Here is a 21,974-nt window from a genome sequence, read left to right on the forward strand (position 1 = left end):
TGTGCATCACCATCACATGATTGATTCTTTTGCACATCTCTAAAGACGTTTTGTTCCTTTCCTCCAAATCTTTTAAGTATACAGGGATACTATGAGTGAATTACTGTTGGGCAAGTTACTCAAAAACAGTAATGCATTACTGATTACATGTTACAGTATTTTCAAAAGAATCCCTTACACTTCAATATTAACTATATTTAAAATGTAAGGCATTACACTACTTTTGCATGGCTTCAGTTACTCTCACCAAAAATGTTATATGGATCTCGCAATTTAGTGTAAATCAAGCTCACAAGTCATGACTAGTTACTTTTGTAACTAGTTACTCCCAACACTGGATATAACCAAATGCTATTAAGTTGCATATTTCTCTTTGAATTCATGCTTTTGGTTGTATTGGATGCTGTATGAATGCACACAGACAAGGCTCTAAATTCACACCAGCCAAATGCTGGTGAAAATTCTGTTTAGCTGGTAAAAAAGAGAAAACCTACTCGACACTTTGACCCATTAGTACGTTTAGCTAGTAAGATTAACATCTACTAGCCATTCGGCTGGTAATGGGAAAAGGTTAATTTAGAGCCCTGTATGTTTGTATGTGTCTAAAAATGACGAGCAGGTTTTCAGTCTTCTTGGCGACAGGTAAGACAGGAAGGCCTTATCTAAATAAATGAACAGTTTAATTCATTGCGGCTTTGGGAGTTGAGTAACTGGATGTAGGCCTACACATAGTAGACACTTGTTTGAACATTTTCCACTAATCATGATTTTCACCATTTTGAGGTTTTATGTCTTAGTTATTTTTTTCCTAATTTCAAATTATATGTGGCTAATGTAACAGGATTTTTGGTTTACAGTAGGTTCGTTCCACAGGGTAAAGTTACGGTAGAATTAAATCATACACTTCAGCTGCAGCTAGTCTTGGCTCAGAAAAATAGCAGAAGGGACCAAACTATTTCAAAGGGAATGTTTATTCTTTTTCTTAAAAAACAAACAAGATACGTGCAAAGAGAAACAAATGACAATTCAAAAGTCAGAAAACATAACCTGGAACCTTCCAATACACATGACAATACATTCAAAAAATACACTTTCTATTAACTATTTTATAAAAAAGAAAAAAAAAGAAAAAAGGAAAACTCATAATGGTCTGGTGATTTTTCTCTCCCAATCATTTTGCAGTCCAACTCTATTCTGTCCAATCATAATGACGGTTCAAAAAAAGGTAAAAAAAAATAATAAAAAAATAAAAAATTGTGGTCATTGCTGCTACAAGTGCTATGGATTCTATGAATACATTTTTGATGGGGAGAGGAGACCAGTAGCACCAAATAGGGTTATGGGTTATGTAGAGCATTTCTGGGCAGGACAGTACGAAGGTGGCAGTACAAAGAATGTGTGTGTACAAATGGGGGAAAGTAAAAGTGTGTACAGTATGCCTCAGTGTGATAACACAGTGTGTGTATGTATGCGTGTGTGTGTGTGTGTGAGTGTGAGTGTGAGTGTGAGTGTGAGTGTGAGTGTGAGTGTGAGAGAGAGAGAGAGAGAGAGAGAGAGAGAGAGAGAGAGAGAGAGAGAGAGAGAGAGAGAGAGAGAGAGAGAGAGAGAGAGAGAGAGAGGGGTGATGAAGGGAGAAAAAGGGAAGAAGAGAGGAGGGTCCCTGAAGAGATGGAGGCGTGGTCTCCTCAGTCGGAATCACTCCGAGTCTCCTCCTTCATCAGCAGCCGTTTGCCGCTCCTGGGGTCCTGTCCCGCCTCCCCCCCGGACCTGGCCTTGGATGCGCTGCACAACAGAAACCCATCACACTCAGTCAGTCACATCATTCAAGAGGAGCGAGGCAGGATTCACAATCACAGAGCTCACTATTTCTTAGTTGGCAATAGAAATTTTACTTCATTTCTGAGTCTATGGCCAGGAAAGTCAGTCACATTGCTCAATAAGACAGGATTCACAATGACAAAGCTAACCATTTCGCAGTTAAATGTTTTACCATGGCGTTAAAATGTTTAGTCTAGCATTTCCTAGTTCTTAAGTTTGTAAGAGTTAATTTTGGCATTGAACATTTTGTTTTCAGTTAGGTTTTAAAGGGATTTTATGTGTACATCATGTTTTCACTGTCATGTCAGCTAGGATGAATACGTGGAGACTGTGTAAGAGGGATGGGATGGGATTAGAAAATGACCTTGGGTCTAAATAGTCTCTGCTCAGTCAGAACGCTTTTTTGACTTGTCCATTTGTGTTTCTTTGTACCCAAACACCCAATGTATACAAATGTAAACAATTTTGTACGCAAAGTATAGAATGTTGACATCTTGGCTTTTTGAGCAAGGACAGGCACAGGCTGATTTCCCAAATTCATTATTTATGTAGCAGCACCACTAGCTGTGATAATCAGATAAGTGGAATAACGCATATTTATCTGTGCATTCAAAAATCTGCTACCAGTTGCCAAGCTTTTCCCTCAGATAATCACCTATTCTCTGCCAAATTGTGCAAAATATTGTGGTTCATAGACCTCTCCAGGTCTCTAGCTAACCATTGGATGACCAGGTGTTGGATTAGATGTGAACTTTGGCCAAGGATAGGTGATGATCTGTCAGTCAGATTCATCTTTGTATATGGCTTCAGAGAGGCACCGTTTGCAAAGTTACCTTGGGCCAAAACTTGTTTCCTATTGCTCTGACAACACTACCGAACGCTGAGGACTGTTTTTTCCTTTTTAGAGAAGGACAATGCTCCAGCCACTCAGCTTGGCCAATCAAGCTGTGGATGGAGGACCACCAGATCAATATCCTGACATGGTCAGCCCAAACTCCAGGGCCGAACCCCCTTGAAAACCTCTGGAATGTGATCAGGAGGAAGCTGGATGATCACAAGCCATCAACCCAAGCTCAGAGACTTGAATTCTTGCACCAGGCCTGAAATAAAGTCATCCAAGAACAATGTGAAGGAGTAATGGAATGCATACCAAAACACATGAAATCTGTGATTACAAATCGGGCTTATTCCACCAAATATTGATTTCTGAACTCTTCCTAAATTAATACATTACCATTATGTTGTTTTTAAGTTAATATCAACCTGTTTTCTTTGCTTTTTTTGAGATTTGGAAACATTGCATCTTATGTGTTATTCTGACCATTTGAGATTTTCTGCCAATAAATGATCTAAATGACAATATTTTCTTTCGATATTCGGAGGAAATGTTGTCGGTAGTTTATAGAATGAAATAATGTTTGTTTTACACAAACACTTACCTATCCAAAGCAAAATCAGAAAAACTGAAAATGTGACAGTGGTCTCAATTTTTGCCGCGGCTGTATATTTGTTGGTGAAAAAATGGCAAGGTACAAAGGGGATTAACCTAGCTGAAATGAGCATGCCCAGCTTCCTGGTGCTTTTTGCGCAATGCTTTACAATGTTTGCATTTCTGTCTGTAACCACCCACAAGCTTTCCAGCTACAGCTCATCTGCTTTGCATACCCACTGATAAAAAGGCATCCTCTCCTGGGTCATGAAAAGTAACAAGAGACATAACAATATGCCAAAGAACACCTCACAATTTCTAAATTTTCAATAAAGCTCCTGTATAAATTTGGTGGTGTAGTAAACAACAAGCAGAATATGCTTTTAAGCTCATACCACAAGAGACGATGGCAGTAGGGCCACAAATCTGGCCTGGCTCTGTCCTCTAATTACAACACATTGTCTAGCTTTACATTGGTGTAGTGAGTCATTGGGATATTATGGTGACACTGCCTAGGGTGCAAGCCCAGACTATACATTTCATGTCTGGCTTTGCAGGTTATGATTTTGGGGGATAGTGGTCTCTAAAGTTATGACAGGTATTTGGAATAACATGGTACTGTGATATACAGTACGTTGTACCATGAAGGACAATGGAGCTCTGTGTAATGGCGAGAGAATGAAAACAGCTAGAAAGAAAGCTTGTAACACCAGGGTTCCCATTTCTTTTTCAACTTTGACGTTTCAAGTCTGCACCTTAGGGGCTTACATGGTTCACGGATCTCAACACATAAGCTTCAGCCACCATTATGCGTTGACAGGGCAATACATTACATTTTTACATCACTAGCCAATTTGTTACTAGCCAAACATTGCTCACTGTAAGTCAAAGTGGCTAGTATGTGTTCTCTTCTACCAGCCAAACTGAATTTTCTCCAGCATTCGGCCAGTTGGCTGGTGATAATTTAAGGCCCTGTGCGTTGATGCATGGCCTAAAACATCAACATTAAAAAGAAGAAAATGGGAGGCTTGGTGTTGCATCTTATTTGAAGAGTTTCGTTGCAAAATGATGGAAGCACCATTTTCTTTACTTTTTAAATGTTATTATTGGAAATGACTGTTCAGACATCCCATCATCTACAGTATATGTGAATTCTTGCCATTCAAATATTTTGAGGACATACTTTTTCAACCTATATAAAATGCATTGTGCAATACTATGCAGTACAATACCCAAAACACAAATCTAAATTTGGATGGAAATACGTCATTTTGCAACAAAGCTTTTAATTTCCTGCTCTATTTGAGGTGTGAAGCAGGCCTTACGCTTTCTGCTTGTACTTCTCCTGGTCCGCGGTCGGGATCACGTCCCTCAGCTCAAGGCTGTCCAGGATGTTTTTCAGCATCTCAAATCTTTTGCGTCCCCGGACCTGAGACATGAGAGAGATACTGCACTGGGTCAGTTTGAGCCTGTTGTCCATGACCAATACAACAGCATAATGAAATTGGCTGAAGCTATCCTTTAAAGCACGTCACACTTCAACATCCATGTGACCCTCTGATGAAGACGGAAGTTTCACCGTCAAAACATGTCAGATAAAAGATGAAAAACATTTACGTGTCTGAAACAAAATTAAGTTGAAGGTTTCAACACAGGAGGCTGCAAGCATGACGCTGATCCAGAGTTCTAAGCAACAGAGGCGTTAAAACACCTAAAGATTGAGTAGATGTACCTCAAGGTAGAACACCTCGTCGTCGGAGGTGGCGTCGACCTTGGGCCTCTTGCTGGTGCCAGGTTTGGGTGCAGGCAGGCCCAGCAGCGGCCCCTGTCCCTGTCCCTGTCCCAGCCCCTGGACCTGGCTGTCCACCTCAGGGCCCTGCAGCTCTGTAGAGCAATGAAGAGCAAGCAATGGAATCATTTTGCATCACAACACACAACTTGATAAAAGATAACACTTCTGGACGTAAACTGCTAAAACAATATTACGCACTCCATCTTTAAAAACACCAGGCTTTCCTCATAAAAGATAACACAGACAGACACAGAAACACACACATCCCCTCCTGGCCTCTCCGGTCCCTCTTCACACTTACTTCTCTTGGTCCCTGCGCTGGGAACCTTCTGCCCGTTTTTCTTGGTGAGGTTTTCCTCCTCGGTTTTGCGGTCGCGGCCCGGGCAGGCACACACGCGCACCTCAAAGCAGCGTCGCCCCAGCACCTGACCCCTGGAGAGTCCAGCACAACCGGAAGATTTATTAACCAAATACACACACATGTATTATGTTACAATATTAGAACATTTTATCATGTCTTCTACTACTACTACTACTACGTATATTAACAGTACACTATTTCACATTTCATTTTCAACATGTTCTATTTTGCATTTTGGTTACACAATATGCCATTTGACTGACTGTACATGCATATCCCAAAGGTACAGTCCAACAGCATTATGTTACATGTTATTTAAAGTTTTGCGTCACCACTGTCTCACTAATGTGCTTTGCATAGACCTCCCTCACATCCACCAAGTGTGGCCAGGCAGCGTCTCTCTCCCTCCCATCAAACCACATATCAATATTTTGTTCCATGTTCTATGCCCATGCAAATACCGGTAATACAAATAAATGCAAATAGTGCGTCATATGGCACCAACCTAAACCCAACAGCGTATGAAAACAAATACAGCCTTTTATGACGTGTGCAGATAGAAATGTTTACTTACAGGAGACAGACCTATGTATTTATGTTGCCTTAAATGTAATGTTTCTTGGTCCTTAAAATGTGTATGTGTGTGTTACTCACTCCCGAGTCTCTAGGGCGAGAATTGATGGTGTCTGTGTGTGTGTGTGTGTGTGTGTGTGTGTGTGTGTGTGTGTGTGTGTTACTCCAGGGCTCCAGACTAACTTTTTGCACTGGTTGCACTGGTGCGCCTAAACATTTTTTTTTAGGTGCACCAGCACAAAATTTAGGTGCACCCAAATGTTTTCAACACCCCATACACACACGCACCTCAGCTTTAAAAAAAATAATCATTAAAAATAACAATAGCAATAATAATAGCAACAATAATATAATAATAATAATAATATTATTATTATTATTATTATTATTATTCTATTATTGTTGCTATATTTCAAAAGACTAGGGGCCTCATTTATAAAACTTTGCGGAAGAAATGCGCCAAAAGATGGCGCACGCACGAAACTCAGGATGTGCGTGCGCAAGAAAATATTCAGATTTATAAAGCATGGCGCACGCACGTTCCACGTCGATTTCCCTTTATAAATCCCAACTGACTCTGAAGTTGCGGCATATGTGCGCACCTGTGGACACACCCATAATTATCTATGAATATTCAGTGAAACGCCCAAAATGAATAATTATATCTGTGGACGGCGTGCGGAAAGCAGACGAGATAGCTTATTTACCACATGTGGAGCAAACCGTTTTATTAGATAGGCCTAGAGAACGTTGGGCAATGTGGAGCGGTTAAGTTTGGGAAGTCGTACAAAAAACAAAATCCCTCGAATTGCAGCATGTGGATGGTTATGTTCGCAAAAGTCACGCTATACCAGAAGTAAAAATAAATAAAATAAGGATGGCATATGAACCTGCTAAGTCATGGACATGTAGTATTAATTTAGTTGTGAACAAGGGGAAAATAGCTGCGTCAAGGAAACATCTCACATGGCATGTCCCCATGTGAAATTCACCGGTAGAAAATGTATTCGCTGTCTCATGGCACCATATGCCCCGGGTTTACCGTTGGTCACTGCGCGCAGCTGTCTGCTTTCAGTTCAAAGCGACGCCCCAACTGTCGATCGACACATCCACAGACAGCCTGACATCTATGGGCATTTTCTAGTCTGTATTTATTTAATGTGTGTATTATAAACGCGCATTATCAGTCTATAAGGCCAGCAGTCTTAGAAATGCACATCTGCTCATTTGCTGACGAACCGCATGAAAAAGAAATGGCATGCAACAACAGAAACGAAACCGTCCATCAGTATGACACTTGGCTGTATGCTTGTCTGTATGCCGAATGGCTGAGAAAATCAACCATTAGGCCTATCTTTCTATTAGTACAGCTGCACGTGGGACTCGAGCAGATTATTCTGCAACTGGCTTAAATGTTGGCGTAATTCCTTTGCAGAGTCGGAACGCACAAACGATTATAGCCTACAGATAGATATACTGGAAAGGTCCGTGAGTGATTTAGATATTTCCAAATGTAATGTACTCTAAATATAACATTTGAAGCGTCGGTTACTTCCTTAAAAAACATGCATGTGACTATGGATAGGCCAGGTAGGCCTACTAATTATTTTCCACCATTACCAAACAAACAACAAACAATCACGTTTTTCGTTGCGAACTGAATTAATGTTAAAGAGGCTATCATGACACGTGACCTCCGTTTCCCCCCCCTACCAATTTCGGGTCGTTCTTCCAGCTACCTCCCGAGGTCGCGCTTTCCGCGTTTGGTCTTTTGTTTAGGGCGTACGCATGGGTAAAACTTTGCGTGGAGCTGCGCATGTTTACCGCCAAGTTCTTTTTCTATAAATACCAAACCTTGCGGTGAACTTGGCGTGCGCAGTCTTTTGTGCGTACGCACCCGTTATAAATGAGGCCCCTGGAGCCTTTCATGTGCTATAGGCTAGTCTTCCAAATGTGCTCCTTATAAAAGACATGACAGTAGGTTACCTAACTAACACATCTTGGCTACAAGCAGTTTGGCTGGTAGAAAAGACCAAATTAGTAGCCTTTTAGTCAGTAGGCCTATGTGTTTGACTAGTAAGATCAACATACCAGCCTTTTCTGCAATAAGGCTACGCACATGGCACAAGCACAGAGTTACAATATGAAGATGGATAGATGGATGGATAGATTTTTTTTAACAAACCCTGCTAAAAATGTCATGATTTTTAAAATCATTAGACACAAAAAGCCTAGCCTATGTTTACAGTGGAATCTGAGGTGAATTGGGTTTTGTCTATTTCCCCGTTTTTGAGCGCTCTCCCTCTGCATAATGATTGTGGTATCTTAGCAAGCGCTACGAACAGACACGACAGCACTAGTGCGCTCTCTCGCTCGCTCACTCTCTCTCTCCCTCCCTCTCTCTCGTGCTGTCTCGAGGTGCATGAACGATGCCTTGCCTACTGATAGGAAGTATGTAGCCTGCCCTAGTCGCTATCAAAAAACTGTCGCAGAAGTCCCGACAGACTAGCGCGTCACCTGTTGTTTGGCCAGCTCTGCACGCGGCTGAAACGTGTCGATGCGGTCATTCCTTCAACTCCGCTGAACTACCGATACCTTTCTCCCCCTTCCTCGTTCACAGGCAGCCCGGCGTTTCAGAAAAGAATGTTCGACTTCGCTCAACTATCCGAGTTCACATGTGCCAGCGAGTTTTGTGTTCTCAACCAGGCGAGTTTTGCAACGGACGAGAGAGTTACAATCACGGTCAAAACAGCAAAAGACTTGAGGATATTTTAAACACGAGAGAGTCACAATCACGGGGAAAACCTAAATGGCTTGAGCGGATATTAAACATTGCCACACAAAAACGCAGACGGGTGCGGATAATTGCCAGTTTTATTGTGTGATGATGGGCCACTACTGTAGAATGACTATTCATTTTATGTCCATTAAAACGGCTGTTTGATAATTAATTTTGTTCTACTGATGGCTGGTCGCACCGGTGCGCCTAAAAATATTTTTTAGGCGCACCATTGAAAACTAGAAATGCATTCAGAGAACGCAGACCTCCGCCAAGGAAGTTCAGTTCGTTTTGGACATAGGTATAGAGTCATGATGTGGTTTCATGTATTTAGGCCTATAGGCTACATAGCATTTGTGTTCAGGTAATTGAACCGTCAAGTTGTAACCAAATTACAGTTCTCTCTGTCTCTTTTATCATTTCCATGTCCTCTAGCTGTGGACTGTTTAGTTCACCTTTGATTATTTTATATTGGCAAAGTGATTGTTCATAGCCTATGCCTTCTGTGATCTGCCAATGCTCATTGCTACATATTAGTCACATTGTTGATGATTGGCAGCATGCCTTTCATTAGGCTACCATCTAAAACAAAATAAAAAATTAAGAGCACAATTTTCATTGGCCAACACCCATAGTAGACTACATATTCTACAGCAGTGCAGCGGTCCCCAACCCAACAAGACAACATACTGTAGGGCTACTTTGAGCCGTTCACTTAATTATTGAATCAGAAATGTCCAAGAATCCCCTTATCCAGTGGCAGTGCATGGATGGTTGTGGAGTGTCAGTTATTCTTTTGGGCTATTTCGCAAGGCTAAACAAACTTTTGAGAGGTAAATCCACTTGTATCATTTCTAGCTGTTTCAATATCGTGACACCAACGTTGTGCTACAAACGCAATTGCTTAGCGAGAGACATGCCGACTCGACTGGTCGCAGCTAGCGGAATCATGCCTACCCCGACACTACACTTGTTGGAGAAGTTCCTCCTACCTGGGAATCCGTTCATGAGGGCGAGTTGGTCTTGGCGCTGCGGGCAGATGATCGGCACCCGGGCCTGCTCGCTATTTCGTATTGAAAATCACTGTTCGCCGCATCTCCAGCGTTCATTCGTTATGAAGTCTAGGAACTAGTCTATGGAATGTTTTGTAGTGCTGATGGCTTCAGTGCGCGGGGATTGGGGAAGCAGCAAATCACCGCGGACTAACGCAATTCGCGCGCGCCTTTCTGTGAGCTTAATTTCATATGAATGTTATGGAATGTTTTGTAGTGCTGATGGCTTCAGTGCGCGGGGATTGGGGAAGCAGCAAATCACCGCGGACTAACGCAATTCGCGCGCGCCTTTCTGTGAGCTTAATTTCATATGAATGTTTTGTGACAGCATTGTGAACTTAAACGATCTGCGAGGCTGTAGCTAAGGCTGCTTTTTGATAGAGATTTTGACTGCGGTAAGAATTTCACTTCAATGCTCTGCCCCGGTGTGGCTGCGTGAAGGTACGCCAGCTCAAGGCTCCTCCTCACAGAGCCGTCCTCAGTGGTCCTTGCGCGCCCTGTGGCAGGCCATGTAATAGCAGCGTGACGAACACACAGGCCATGTAATAGCAGCGTGACGAACACACAGGTAATAGCAGCGTGACGAACACACACAAATTCGGGCGATCACATAACCTCCTGGCGGAGGTAAAAATGGGCGCATATGCGACCAAATTGGTCGCACTCTGGAGCCCTGTGTTACTCACACCAGGGTTAGGATGATGATAATTGACCACTGTGTGTGTGTGTGTGTGTGTGTGTGTGTTACTCACTCCTGAGTCTCCAGGGTGAGGATGGTGAGGATGGGTCTGCGGTTCATGCCGCCCATGCAGCTGCTGTTGCACATGTAGCTGAGGAGAATGGTGGTGGCCTCCGAGCCCAGCTGGGTGGAGAGATGGAGACATACACATTACATCACATCACATCACACTACACTACATCCATCAGCCTCTACAAGGTACCACAAGCACACAAAAACACATATCCTTCATCCCCTCAGCTGTGGCCCTACTCCACACAAGATGAGCAATACCAGCTACACAGCCACCAACATACACGTATTGTCTTGTTTTGTCATGTCTTACTTAATGTCTAGAGACACGCCAGAAGAAGACAATTTCCTGTTTCATGTGTAACAAAGCTTTTAAGGTATCGTAAGAAAAAGATGTTCCAGGCACCCCTATGAACTATAACCACAACCTCACAAAAATATCCATGTGGAGATGGAAACGGACACATCACATTACAGTACGGTACATTACTGTAACCAAAACTATAAGCAAACACGGTGACAAACCACAGACCACGGGTGGGCAGAGATGGAACACATGAAAGATGACATGAATCCCTTTCCAAAACATGATATTCAAACATTTTTGGAAAGGGTCTGCATTACAATATATTACAGTAGATGAAATCAGACACTCCCCCAGACCCTCGTTATTAACCATAACTAGAGATGGCAGTGGCCTCAGAACTCAGCTGTGTAGAGATAGTGGAGAGATACAGCTAGGGCTGTCGCGGTTAGGGAATTTCTCCTGAGGTGTTTCATTGCATCTCACCAGCACAGTAAGCGGTGACACCGCAGAAGTCAATGGGAGCACAAAAAACTTAATTAGAAGACATGCACATTATTGGCATGGATCATTATTTGTTACCCCAACGTTTGTTTTGTCCCTTATTATGAATAAAACCGCCTAAATGTTATTTTCAAGACATTCATAATTACCCAGCGAACATTAAAAAAAAAACACCACCTGCCAGCTCTGCATTCGTTGCACTCTGTGGTACAGGGGTCGGAACGGAAGCATGTACAGACTATGCGAACTTGGAAAGTAGCCTGAATGTAGGCTACTCTCCTCAACTACAAACGACTCTGGAATATTTGGCAATTGTACATGTAAGTAAGCCTACTACAGTAGGCTACTCTTATCACAGAGTTATCATGGCCGAGTTAGCTGAAAAAAACTATTATTTAAAACGTTACTGCTGCTAAACTTGCTCACAATAGCGTCATTGTTATTAGATACATGTTAAGGGTTTCATAAATGAATGCCTCAAGTAGACAACATTTTTTCTTATCCATGACCGCAATGCTGGCAGGACGTGATTGCTCAGTCGGCACAGAGTTGCACTTTAAAAATGCTTCAGATAGTCATTTAGTGACCAGGGGCAGCCAAATCTCGCCAAACCTAGGGAAAATTCACTGAAGTTGCAATACTGGGCCGGTTACTTTAGTCATATGCGTTGGTGGCGGTGTCCCAACATGACACCGCGCTGGGCATCTAGGCACCGCTGTGATCCATTTATGCGGTTATTGCGACAGCCATATAAAACAGCCATATAAAATTACAACCAAACGGGATAAAAGCCCCACAATACTGACAGTGTTATCCACCTCAGGTCAACCCTCTCATGCTGCAATATAAACAAATTAGCAGCTCTTCAAACAAATGATGATTCCAGGTAAAGTATTTGATTGTGACCTTCTAAACACCTTCAGTAGTGTCAAAATACAACAGCCATTGTTCAAATGTGAAAAGGTGACCTCGCCACTTTTCACTGATTTTAAACCACTCTTTATTTTGGTGAACTTTATTTGTGAACTTGTGTATTTACTATGCACCTCGAGGAGTGGGCAGAGCTGGACAGTCGCACACACACGCACACATAAACCGCTCGGAATCGCATTCTCCTTTCCAAGTGCGCACGACACTGCTACACGGGAGCGTGCACCATTGTGCCAGCATTTCCATCGCGTGAGGTCATGGGGACCCCCTCGAAAACGAGATATCCTATCTTAAGGGGCTATCCCCCTAAACAAATAAATTGAAATTTATATGTCAAGCACTGAAAATGGACATGTGTTTAATACTTGGACTTTAAATGTTTCATGTTGTGTAGGCCTACAATGTTTGTGAATCATGTTTGGTGTGGGGTTTGTGTGGGCAAAAATGGCCAATGTTTGTTGATATGATTTGTAACTGGCGCTTTGTTTTGGAAAGGTCTTGGAGAAATGGTACGGGCCAATTGTGAATTTGTGTCTGCAATCACATTGGTTAATTGAATAATTGTCTGCGTAGTGAAGGGTATGTAAAACCCAGCTCATTGTTGAGAGTGAGCGAGATAGGCGAAGCAGCCGTTTTATCGGAGTGAGCTGTCTTCAGAAACGTTTGTAAAAAGTAGCTGCTGCTGAGAGCTGTACAAAGTGTCAGAACTTTTGTGTTTATTTTCGGAAGAATTAATATTAAGTATTTTGAGTTGCCAGTCCAGTTTTGGTTTATGTCCTTGACGTTGCCCACGAGCTCATTCTGTTTTGAGAAAAATAAAAACGCTTTGAAGTTTAATTACAGTTTCCTGATCGTCCATCTTCCGACTCTCCGATTGCAACGTCATCCTGGCAGGAGAAGAACGAGCTTTTCCACATCAAACATTGTCATGTTTTTGGAAAACTGGCATTTGAAGAAGTGACTTAAAATACAAAATATTCTCTCTCTCTCTCTCTCTCTCTCTCTCAAGACACTAATAACAAAATGCCTGGAGATTGTCCAGACTTGTATCTGGTGTTGTGGCGCAGCATACTAAGCACTCCCACATGTGGGGTTGCATGCCCATGGGGACCCAGGTTCGAGTCCGGCCTGGGCCATTTCCCAACCTTGACCCGTCTCTGTCCCTGCTCATTTCCTGTCTCCCCTCACACTGGCCATCATAAAGGCCTTAAAAGTCCAAAGAAAACTAATCTGCCACTCGGGGTGGGTTGTGCGTACCTGGGGACACTCGTAGGGGACGACGACACTCTGGCGCTTGGTGGTGGGGTCCTCCAGGTACAGGGCCCTCTGGGTGCCTTCCATGCGGATCAGGTGACTGCGATGGGCCACACCTGCACACAAATAATGATTTAAAAAAGCACTTCAATTGGGCTGTTAAGATTATCTTTCATCCAGGACCATGCCTCTTGTCAAAAGTGTTTGTTGTAGGTAACTGGGCTTCTTTTTGAAGCTTGAATACGTGATATTAACAAACTGCAATTAACATAAAATGAATACATAAATGAGACCAACAGAAACTGAGTATAGCATTACTGGACCTTCAATACCAAAAAATAATGCACAAGAACAGAATATAACAGAATAAATTCTGCGATATGTCGTGCCAAAGCAACAACAAAAACACACCTGCCCAATCAGCTAGTAGGGATGCAAGTACGTATAGCTAGTCAAAGTCGGGTTCTACTCGTATTCAGCCAATGTCAAGCCCTGCCGACATACCGGTAAACGTAGACAGAGAGAGACCTAGACAGAGACAGAGACGGAGACAGGCACACGCACCCTCGTTGTTTTCGGCGATGTTCTGGTGGTGTGGACAGCGCAGCACCACGTCGGCCACGTGGTCGGACTTTTTGTAGATAGCGGTGGCCCTCAGGATGGCACCGGCGGGCGGCTCTGAGTCAACCAGCATCTCCACCGGGCATGTCTTGGCCAGCTGGCAGAAGAGCTTGTCCAGCTTCTGGGAGAACTGCGCACACAGACAACCACATGCCCAATTCACCTCTGGTCAGTCATTGTGTCAAGAAATAGGATGTAAAAAAGTAAAATAAATACTATAGACAGGGGCAGAGATGGGACAGCGGTGTGGAGGGATTTGTTTGACGAAACATTATAGAAATGTATTATAGTGCACAAAAAATACATGCTGGTAGCCTGGCTTAAAGACCATTCCCGCCACAGCTGAAACACCATCTCCCTTTCCTCAGTGTCCTGACAAAAAAGCCCTCCCCCATCATCCCCCTATTCCCGGAAAAAGAAGAAGACAGAAGGGGGAGGGGGGAATGTCAATAGACAGATTACTGGTGATTTACTGAAGTGGCCAATATGTCAAGCAAACTGATATAAAAAAGAAAATAAACCCAACAACAACAAGCATCAGACAACGGAATGGTATATAAGCAATAACATGAACAAGAGGACAAAGACAAGAGATGAAAAATACATTCATGGACTAGAAAAAAGGTTTCACAAAGGTTTGACGAACCTACCGCCTTGCTTCAATTCAACAGGTTGCAAAAGTGATGAACCCTCTTAAAATTAGTCCAAACTGCTTAGTGTGGTTATCTGTAAACTCCTGTACAGGAAACAGGCCCTTTGATAGTTTTTTTTTTTAACCCTTTCCGTTCTTGAGATAGGACCAGCAGTTGGGGTGGGACATGCCCGGTCATGTTCAAATTGTCAATTTCCATTCGCCGATTTGAAACGATGATGTGGACTACAAGGGGGGTGGCACTGACTCAGGACGACACAGTGACGTGACAGAGAACCAACCACCCCCCTACACCGCAAAGCCCTTCACCCTCTCTCACACACACCAATGCCAGGAACACCGGCCCCACTTTAAAAAAATGGCATTCATTCATTCCTTTCGCTGAGAAGGCATGCTCCCCACGCATTATTGGGTGGTCCCCGGCACAACGCATCACCAACGGATCACGCACTCCCTCACGCTTGGTCCTCACCGACTTTACTGAAGACAAAAGGCTACGCCGTGGGATCACCGAGCTGGAACTTACTTCTTACAGCAGAGGAACGACTCAATGTAGGATATCAGGGCAGCAGGGCGCCATTTTGGGACCGCGTGAATGATAGCAGGTAAACTGTTGATCTTTTCCCATTTGTGAGAAAACTTATGGGCTCATTAATCATTTTGTGCTTTACCCAAAGAGGCATGTCTCAAAACAATGTATACAGGTTTAGCGCACATATGATGGGCTTGCAAAGTTTAAACAAGAGGAGAGGTGGCACGTGGCATGGTGTGAGTGTATTTGACTGAAAAGCAAGTTCTGTACAGTATAACTAACTGTCTATATGAGGAGCAACGGCTATTTATTAGAAATGTTGTACCCATAACCAGCTTCTTTACATAAAGACAAATTCTCAAGAATGTGGGCAACAAGAGAGCAACAAGTTTAACTATAATGCCTTTGCTAAATACACCACCAAATATGGCTGAGTGTGTGTTTTCTGGTCCAATGACAAAATCTTGTTCCTGAATCATAAGGTTCCATTGTTATCATAACTGATAATCACAGACTAATTATAAAAATTAAAATCAGCAACTTAAATGGCTGATTAATGGAAACACAGTTTGATGTGCAAAGCATTCAAGCTGCATTTACCAAATCCAACAAGAAATATTACACAAAGGCATCTTCTACCACTGTTAGATTGTATATTGGTCTGTAATAAATGGGCTTAATAAGCATAATGTACACGCATTAGTAGACAGCTCTATACAAATGAATGCATTTTCAGCAAAAAGGCAGTAATTATATACTTAACTTACACAATTGTCCAAGTTTACTTCACCACCTGTACTCTGTGCCAAATTTACACAAATATTAATAGATTAAATGATAACGCTCTACACTTCCATTCACTACTCTTTTTCAAAGATTTTGATTCCCAGTAAATGCAATGCGTTTGAAACACCAGCATAGTGTGCAGCACACATTAAGCACAGAATAGTGATGTACTTGAAGACTTGCCATCACTTAACTCAGCTCAAGGACTTGAGACTTGAGTAAATGTAATCTAAGAAACTCACTGCAAAATATGTCTTTTTATATGACTTTTTTTTACAGTCTCTATGGTAATTATCAAGTTATAGACTTGGCAAAACTCAGGGTTTGACTAAATACAACCCAAGACATACAGTGCAAATACATATGCCTGTATGTATAACTTTTAAAGGCCTCAACAAACGGTGAGACTGTTTTAAGACTCCTGGAAAAGGTTGGGGACTCTTACAGTGGAGGTAGCGGACTTGGCAGTGCTGAACTGGGTAAAGCGCACGCGGAAGCCCAGGTCACCAGGGTAGTCGGAGGTGGAGGGCACAGTGGTGGCCGTGGGGGGCAGGCAGTCCATGCCAGGGGAGATGGAGGGCGCGGGCACAGGCACAGGGGTGGGCAACGCCTCGTCCCGCAAGGCGGCCAACTGCTCCAGCTCTTCCATGCTTTCCGGCCCCTGGAGCGGGAGACAGCGTGGAGATTAAGATTACGGATAAGCAGATTAAACCATCCTACACAATGCTATACTATCAACAAAGTGTTTTGAGACCATGGCGTGTGGTGATATTGCACTCTAAACAATACATATTATTTTTTTTATTAACTACCCCCCAGCACTGGGGGCAATTAGTAATAATAATAATAATAATAATAATAATAATAATAATATTTATTGTCCTCTACTTAGCTATGCTCCACTTCTCCTTAACATCTATCTCTCTTTATTTTTGCCCTGTGATGTGTGAAAAAAAGGAACTATAAAAGCGGAGTAATGCAAACAAATGTAAAATAATGTATTGGCTAGGGAAAGAACTAAGACTTGCACATCTTGGTACATAATAATCAACAGTTATAAACCCCTTTCATCATCACATCATACTGTGGTGTCTTGGGTGCTAGTGCATCACCAATGGACAGTATGTGTGTGTGTGTGTGTGTGTGTGTGTGTGTGTGTGTGTGTGTGTGTGTGTGTGTGTGTGTGTGTTCCTGTATAAAGCTCTCTTACCAGATCAGTCAATCCAGGAAATGAGAAAACCATCGGCAATTCATTGATTATGCTGTAAAATAAGAAATGCACACACGTCAACTTATGGAGTCATGCTTATACTGATCAGACAGTGCACTACCATGTATTTGGCTAGAATGACAGGCAGCGTTAGTAGCGCAATCTTCGCACAGAGAGCGCTGAATTGCACATTTTTTTTTGCCTACGGTCATTATTTGACCACCTCTAGCAATGGGATTTTGTTTCAAATGCCCCGGAGTGGTCCTTTAATAAAGACAGATCTAGGCACCAAACCAGTGGGATCTTTAAAACAGATTACTTGAGGTGCAAATGGAAGGTTGGTCAATCACTATTCTTGAAGTCAGATCAGGGCATGTCTCACACATCAGGCAGCGGTCACTTTCATTTGGGGGGAAACAAAGGCAAAATGTCTCCACTGGCGCTAATGTAAATGAAAAAGCTTAACAGAGAGAATGGACACAATAATTGTCTGTCAGATTTGATATTTCATTAGGTGGTAGAGAGCATGGCTGCTGATTACTGATTACCACAACAAGTTTTGGGCCATTTGTTGGAAGTTTACTGACATTAGGCTAAATCAAGGCATTTTCCTCCGATGAGCACTAAAAGCAAATCTGTCCCCCATTTCAACATGTCAGCGCCCTTGGTGCATAACTTGAAAACACCCCGCAGACTTGTATTTGACAATCAAGGACTTGCCTGTGGTCCACATTTGCCAATTCGTTGGTCCAGAAATCGCCAAAACTGCCCTGGCTCATGGGCAGTTCCACCATGTCTTCATTCATGTTTGCTCTTCTCGTTCTCCTTCTCCCCACAGGCACAGGAGGGCTCTGGCACAGCAAGGATGGGAACAGGAGGGCAGAGGAGCCTACCACAAACAAGCCAGAGAATGGTTGGTACGGTGAGGCAACAAAACAAAAATACACACATATACTCATGTTTACATAATAGTTTATTTATTTATTAGTCATGTCAGTTAACGTTAGTTTATGATATGCTCCATGTGCAAAATCCACAAAATGAACCTCAAAGGCCTTTCCCACAATATGCTGTCGTCATCATCATCATTCATGCTTCACACACATTATGTAACCCCAAGAGCAAATCTGTGAGGGGGTAAGCTGCAAAAGCATCTGCAATCTGCAATATGCGTCTTGGGGGGGGGCAACAGGCTACCGTGACCACTTCAAACATCCAGCTCGAGTATATCCCCAAAAATACACACGAAATTACTAATTACTGTACCGCATAACTCTCACGTCATTTATTTGACCCTTGTTGCTGCACTTTCAAATCAAGGCCTGCAGGATACGCACGACCATGCTTTCCTGACTAAACTTAAAAGTTCATTCAAATCGCTGAAATAGTACAATAGTACGACTACTGTCGCAGAGCGAATAATGTATGTATTTACAATAATTGGTTTATAAAGGAGTAATAACTAACTGGCAAAACAAGAAAAACGTTGGGCTAATTAGCGGCCTAATTAGCAAAACATTGGCCTGCCTTCTAGCCTCGGGCTACATCAGTCGTGTTTTTGTCGAATTCACTGATTTCGAAGCTCATGAAAAATATCAGTCAGATGTGTCTACTCCCTTGTACCCTGACAAGTAGGGTCGTAGTCTTGCTTATCACAGCAATCACAAAACGTAGGTTTACTACCGAGTAGGTAACTTTACCACAGATTGACTTCACCAACTTTACAGATACAGCAAGTGCGGATTACAAGCAAACATCCGGTAACGTTTCGCATACCGAAGATCATCTTTGTCGACCAAAATATTGTTGTCCATCCTCACACAGAAGTTTGCCCAGTGAGTTACTCTCGCCGAGTATGCCTCATAACATAACTTCAAGATTGTGATTCATTCACTAATATGTTATAATGGGACGGCTGGCACGCAAATTAGCTTGCTAAGATATGCTAAACAGTTAGCATCTCCTGAAAAAGGCAAGGGGCAGTTTTCGCTCGTTTCTCAAGTTCTGCAGGAATTATCAAGGAATTCTGCAGCAGCAAAATACCCATTAAGTAACAATTCGATTAAATTACATGACTTTGCTAAATTAGTGCTCTGCCGAAATTCGCTGCAAGCGTGATATGCTAACCTCCTTGGGAAGGTTTGAATGACTAGCATACAGATCATGGCAAACTCCAAAATAGTCACATTTTAAAGCACATTTCAACAATATCCGATGTCTTACCTTGCCTCCCGTTAAGAGCAAAACTATTCAGGTGGAATTTCCGGAGTTTTCTGCGCCGACTGATCCCGTTGCAAGCCTCCAAGAAATGGCTTGGTAATGTTTGTTTGTAGTCCACAAAAACTTCACTTCAGCGGTGAAGCGCTAGCATCACATTAGCTTGTAGTGCTGTTTTGTGTGCAGCATGCTGCTGCTGGAAGGGGATTTCCCAAAAAATTTTTCGCCGAGAAGCAAGTGGGCGTGGTTCAGTGGGCAGATTTGTGTCACAGCCAATCAGAGGGCGGTGTTGGTTTTAAAAACCAGACACCGGGAAGACGTGTCGACCACTGACTTCTATTTAATACAAGCAGAAATGTTCTAAGCTATGAGATAGCCGTCTCTCATTGGCTCCCATTATAGCCCCGTTGGCGCACGCAGCCAAGTAAAAGATGAATGGGAGCCTATTGGGCTAAATGGCTCAGCAGGGATTTGTGACGATTCTGTTCTCTGGTTTGTAAAGATGTGTGCACATTCTGTACCTTATCATGGAAGTTGTATTAGAAGTGAAGTTAAAGGTTCCTGACATGGCTTTGTTCTCCCAAAGACGTGTTAGTTTTGTCCTGCAACACGCTAGCATTCGGCTAATACCTGCTGGCTGAGGAATCTCTGCGACTATTCACGACCAGAGCTGACGAGAGACGTACTCTGACTGATCCTCCTAGCAGAGACATCTACGGTCACACACCTCAACCCCCACCACCGTCCAACATGTTAATTGAAGGTGCCCAAATTCTTAAGGATGAGCGCAGTCATTTCCTTTACCCCATGTACACATGCCGCTTTTCCACCACCTTAAATGCAATAAATAACAGGTGTCCGCAACAATCCTAACATAACTTTAAACACATCGACATCTGAAGTCAGACTTAAAACTACAAAACAAATGGCGTATGCCGTAAAGTCGATTGTCACGTGTTATGTCATTGCTATAGTTGAAATAAGGGTCATTTTCACGAATCTAACACTTGACAAGATGCAAACGTGTCGGCAAATGCTTTCACTTACTCATATCTATCGAACGCGACTTCATTGTTTCCAGGGAAAAAATCACACGGGCAGATAGTTCTAAGAGAAGCGTACAGCCCCATTGGCACCCATTCATTATTTACTTGGCTGCGATAACATAGCTGCAGTGCCACTCCTGGCCACACCAGCTAGTTGTCGTTCTTGTACAAGATTCCATTTTCTTTGATACAAGTCAGTGGTGTCGACTCAACTCGGACGGGTGGCGAACTGAGCGAGTAGAATAAAAGATCGACTCTTATGTATTGCATTAAAAACAAACGGTCGTAACATCTAAACTGATACAATACATGATTGCCAGTCTTCTTGGGATAGTGGCACACCTCACGTCGTTCGTTGACGGCATCTGGTGAACAGGCCGCAAACTCCTCCTAATTAGAGATGCAAATTATCGATTAAGGGACACCGTGTGAGATTTTTAGTTGTTTATTTCCAGAATTCATTCATTACTACCCATTCATTAATCTTACCTTTTTCATGAATACTTATCACCACCATCAATTCTAAGTATTCATTATGACTGGATAAAATACATTTTTCATACAAAGGGGGATCTTCTCCATGGTCCGCCATTTTGAATTTCCAGAAATAGCCATTTTTAGCTGCAAAAATGACTGTAGGCTACTTGGGCCATACTATCAAATATTCATTTATTACGTAGTAAACTTTCATGAAAAGATACAATTTGGCCTTAGACAACACATTTTCAATGAGCAGCATATAGGCTAGTTGAAAATTGGCCTTTAGTTGATAGCCTTATTGATCGACTTAGGCTACGGGCCTAATTGATAAACACCGCGTTTTCCCCCGAAATCTCAATGTGTCTTGAAAAAAAAACTACTCAATCTAAACAACTTAATTAAAAATTAAGATAAAATACCACATTTAAATTAATTCTATTACAGTTATTTAATCCAAAGTTGATTTAAATATTCCCACTATTCACACCCCTCTTCACACACACTCTTCACATGCCCATTTCTGGGTCTCTTGTCAGTTGAATGGTCGATTAATTGCGATGAATGTTTTTTAATCGATTAACGCATTGATCGATTTGATTCGATTCGATTAATCGATTAATCGTTTGCATCCCTACTCCTGCTGGTTGACCTTTCCATGTTTGGCAGAATTTGCCAAGCCTGACATATTCGATCAATAAATTGGCAAGGCTACCCAAGGACAAACTTATCCTTATTTCATATTTAACTCTGAAGGTGCGATTTGTTAACCTGACTCTCGCGCAGATGGATTGTCACGAAGTGTAACGAAGATGCACGAAGCACTCGGGGTCTCGCGAGAGCCAGGCTAGCGATTTGTTTCCAACACGGTGAAAATGATGGGTGA

At 42.5% G+C, this 21,974-nt stretch overlaps 1 protein-coding gene across 1 annotated transcript; it reads right to left on the bottom strand.

The window, feature by feature from the left end:
* Nucleotides 1–953: 953 nt before the first annotated feature.
* LOC134437674 (cellular tumor antigen p53-like) lies at nt 954–19,765 on the bottom strand. The gene is made up of 11 exons (XM_063187174.1): nt 19,572–19,765; nt 18,069–18,237; nt 17,349–17,400; nt 16,584–16,799; nt 14,112–14,298; nt 13,551–13,663; nt 10,557–10,666; nt 5,341–5,471; nt 4,980–5,131; nt 4,573–4,676; nt 954–1,782 (listed from the first exon to the last, which is right to left on the bottom strand). The coding sequence occupies exons 2-11, from the start codon at nt 18,152–18,154 to the stop codon at nt 1,686–1,688; spliced, it is 1,248 nt and encodes a 415-aa protein (XP_063043244.1). The 5' UTR covers nt 18,155–18,237; nt 19,572–19,765; the 3' UTR covers nt 954–1,685.
* Nucleotides 19,766–21,974: the final 2,209 nt, after the last annotated feature.

This window comes from Engraulis encrasicolus, chromosome 21 (genome assembly GCF_034702125.1).
Source record: "Engraulis encrasicolus isolate BLACKSEA-1 chromosome 21, IST_EnEncr_1.0, whole genome shotgun sequence".
Taxonomy (NCBI): domain Eukaryota; kingdom Metazoa; phylum Chordata; class Actinopteri; order Clupeiformes; family Engraulidae; genus Engraulis; species Engraulis encrasicolus.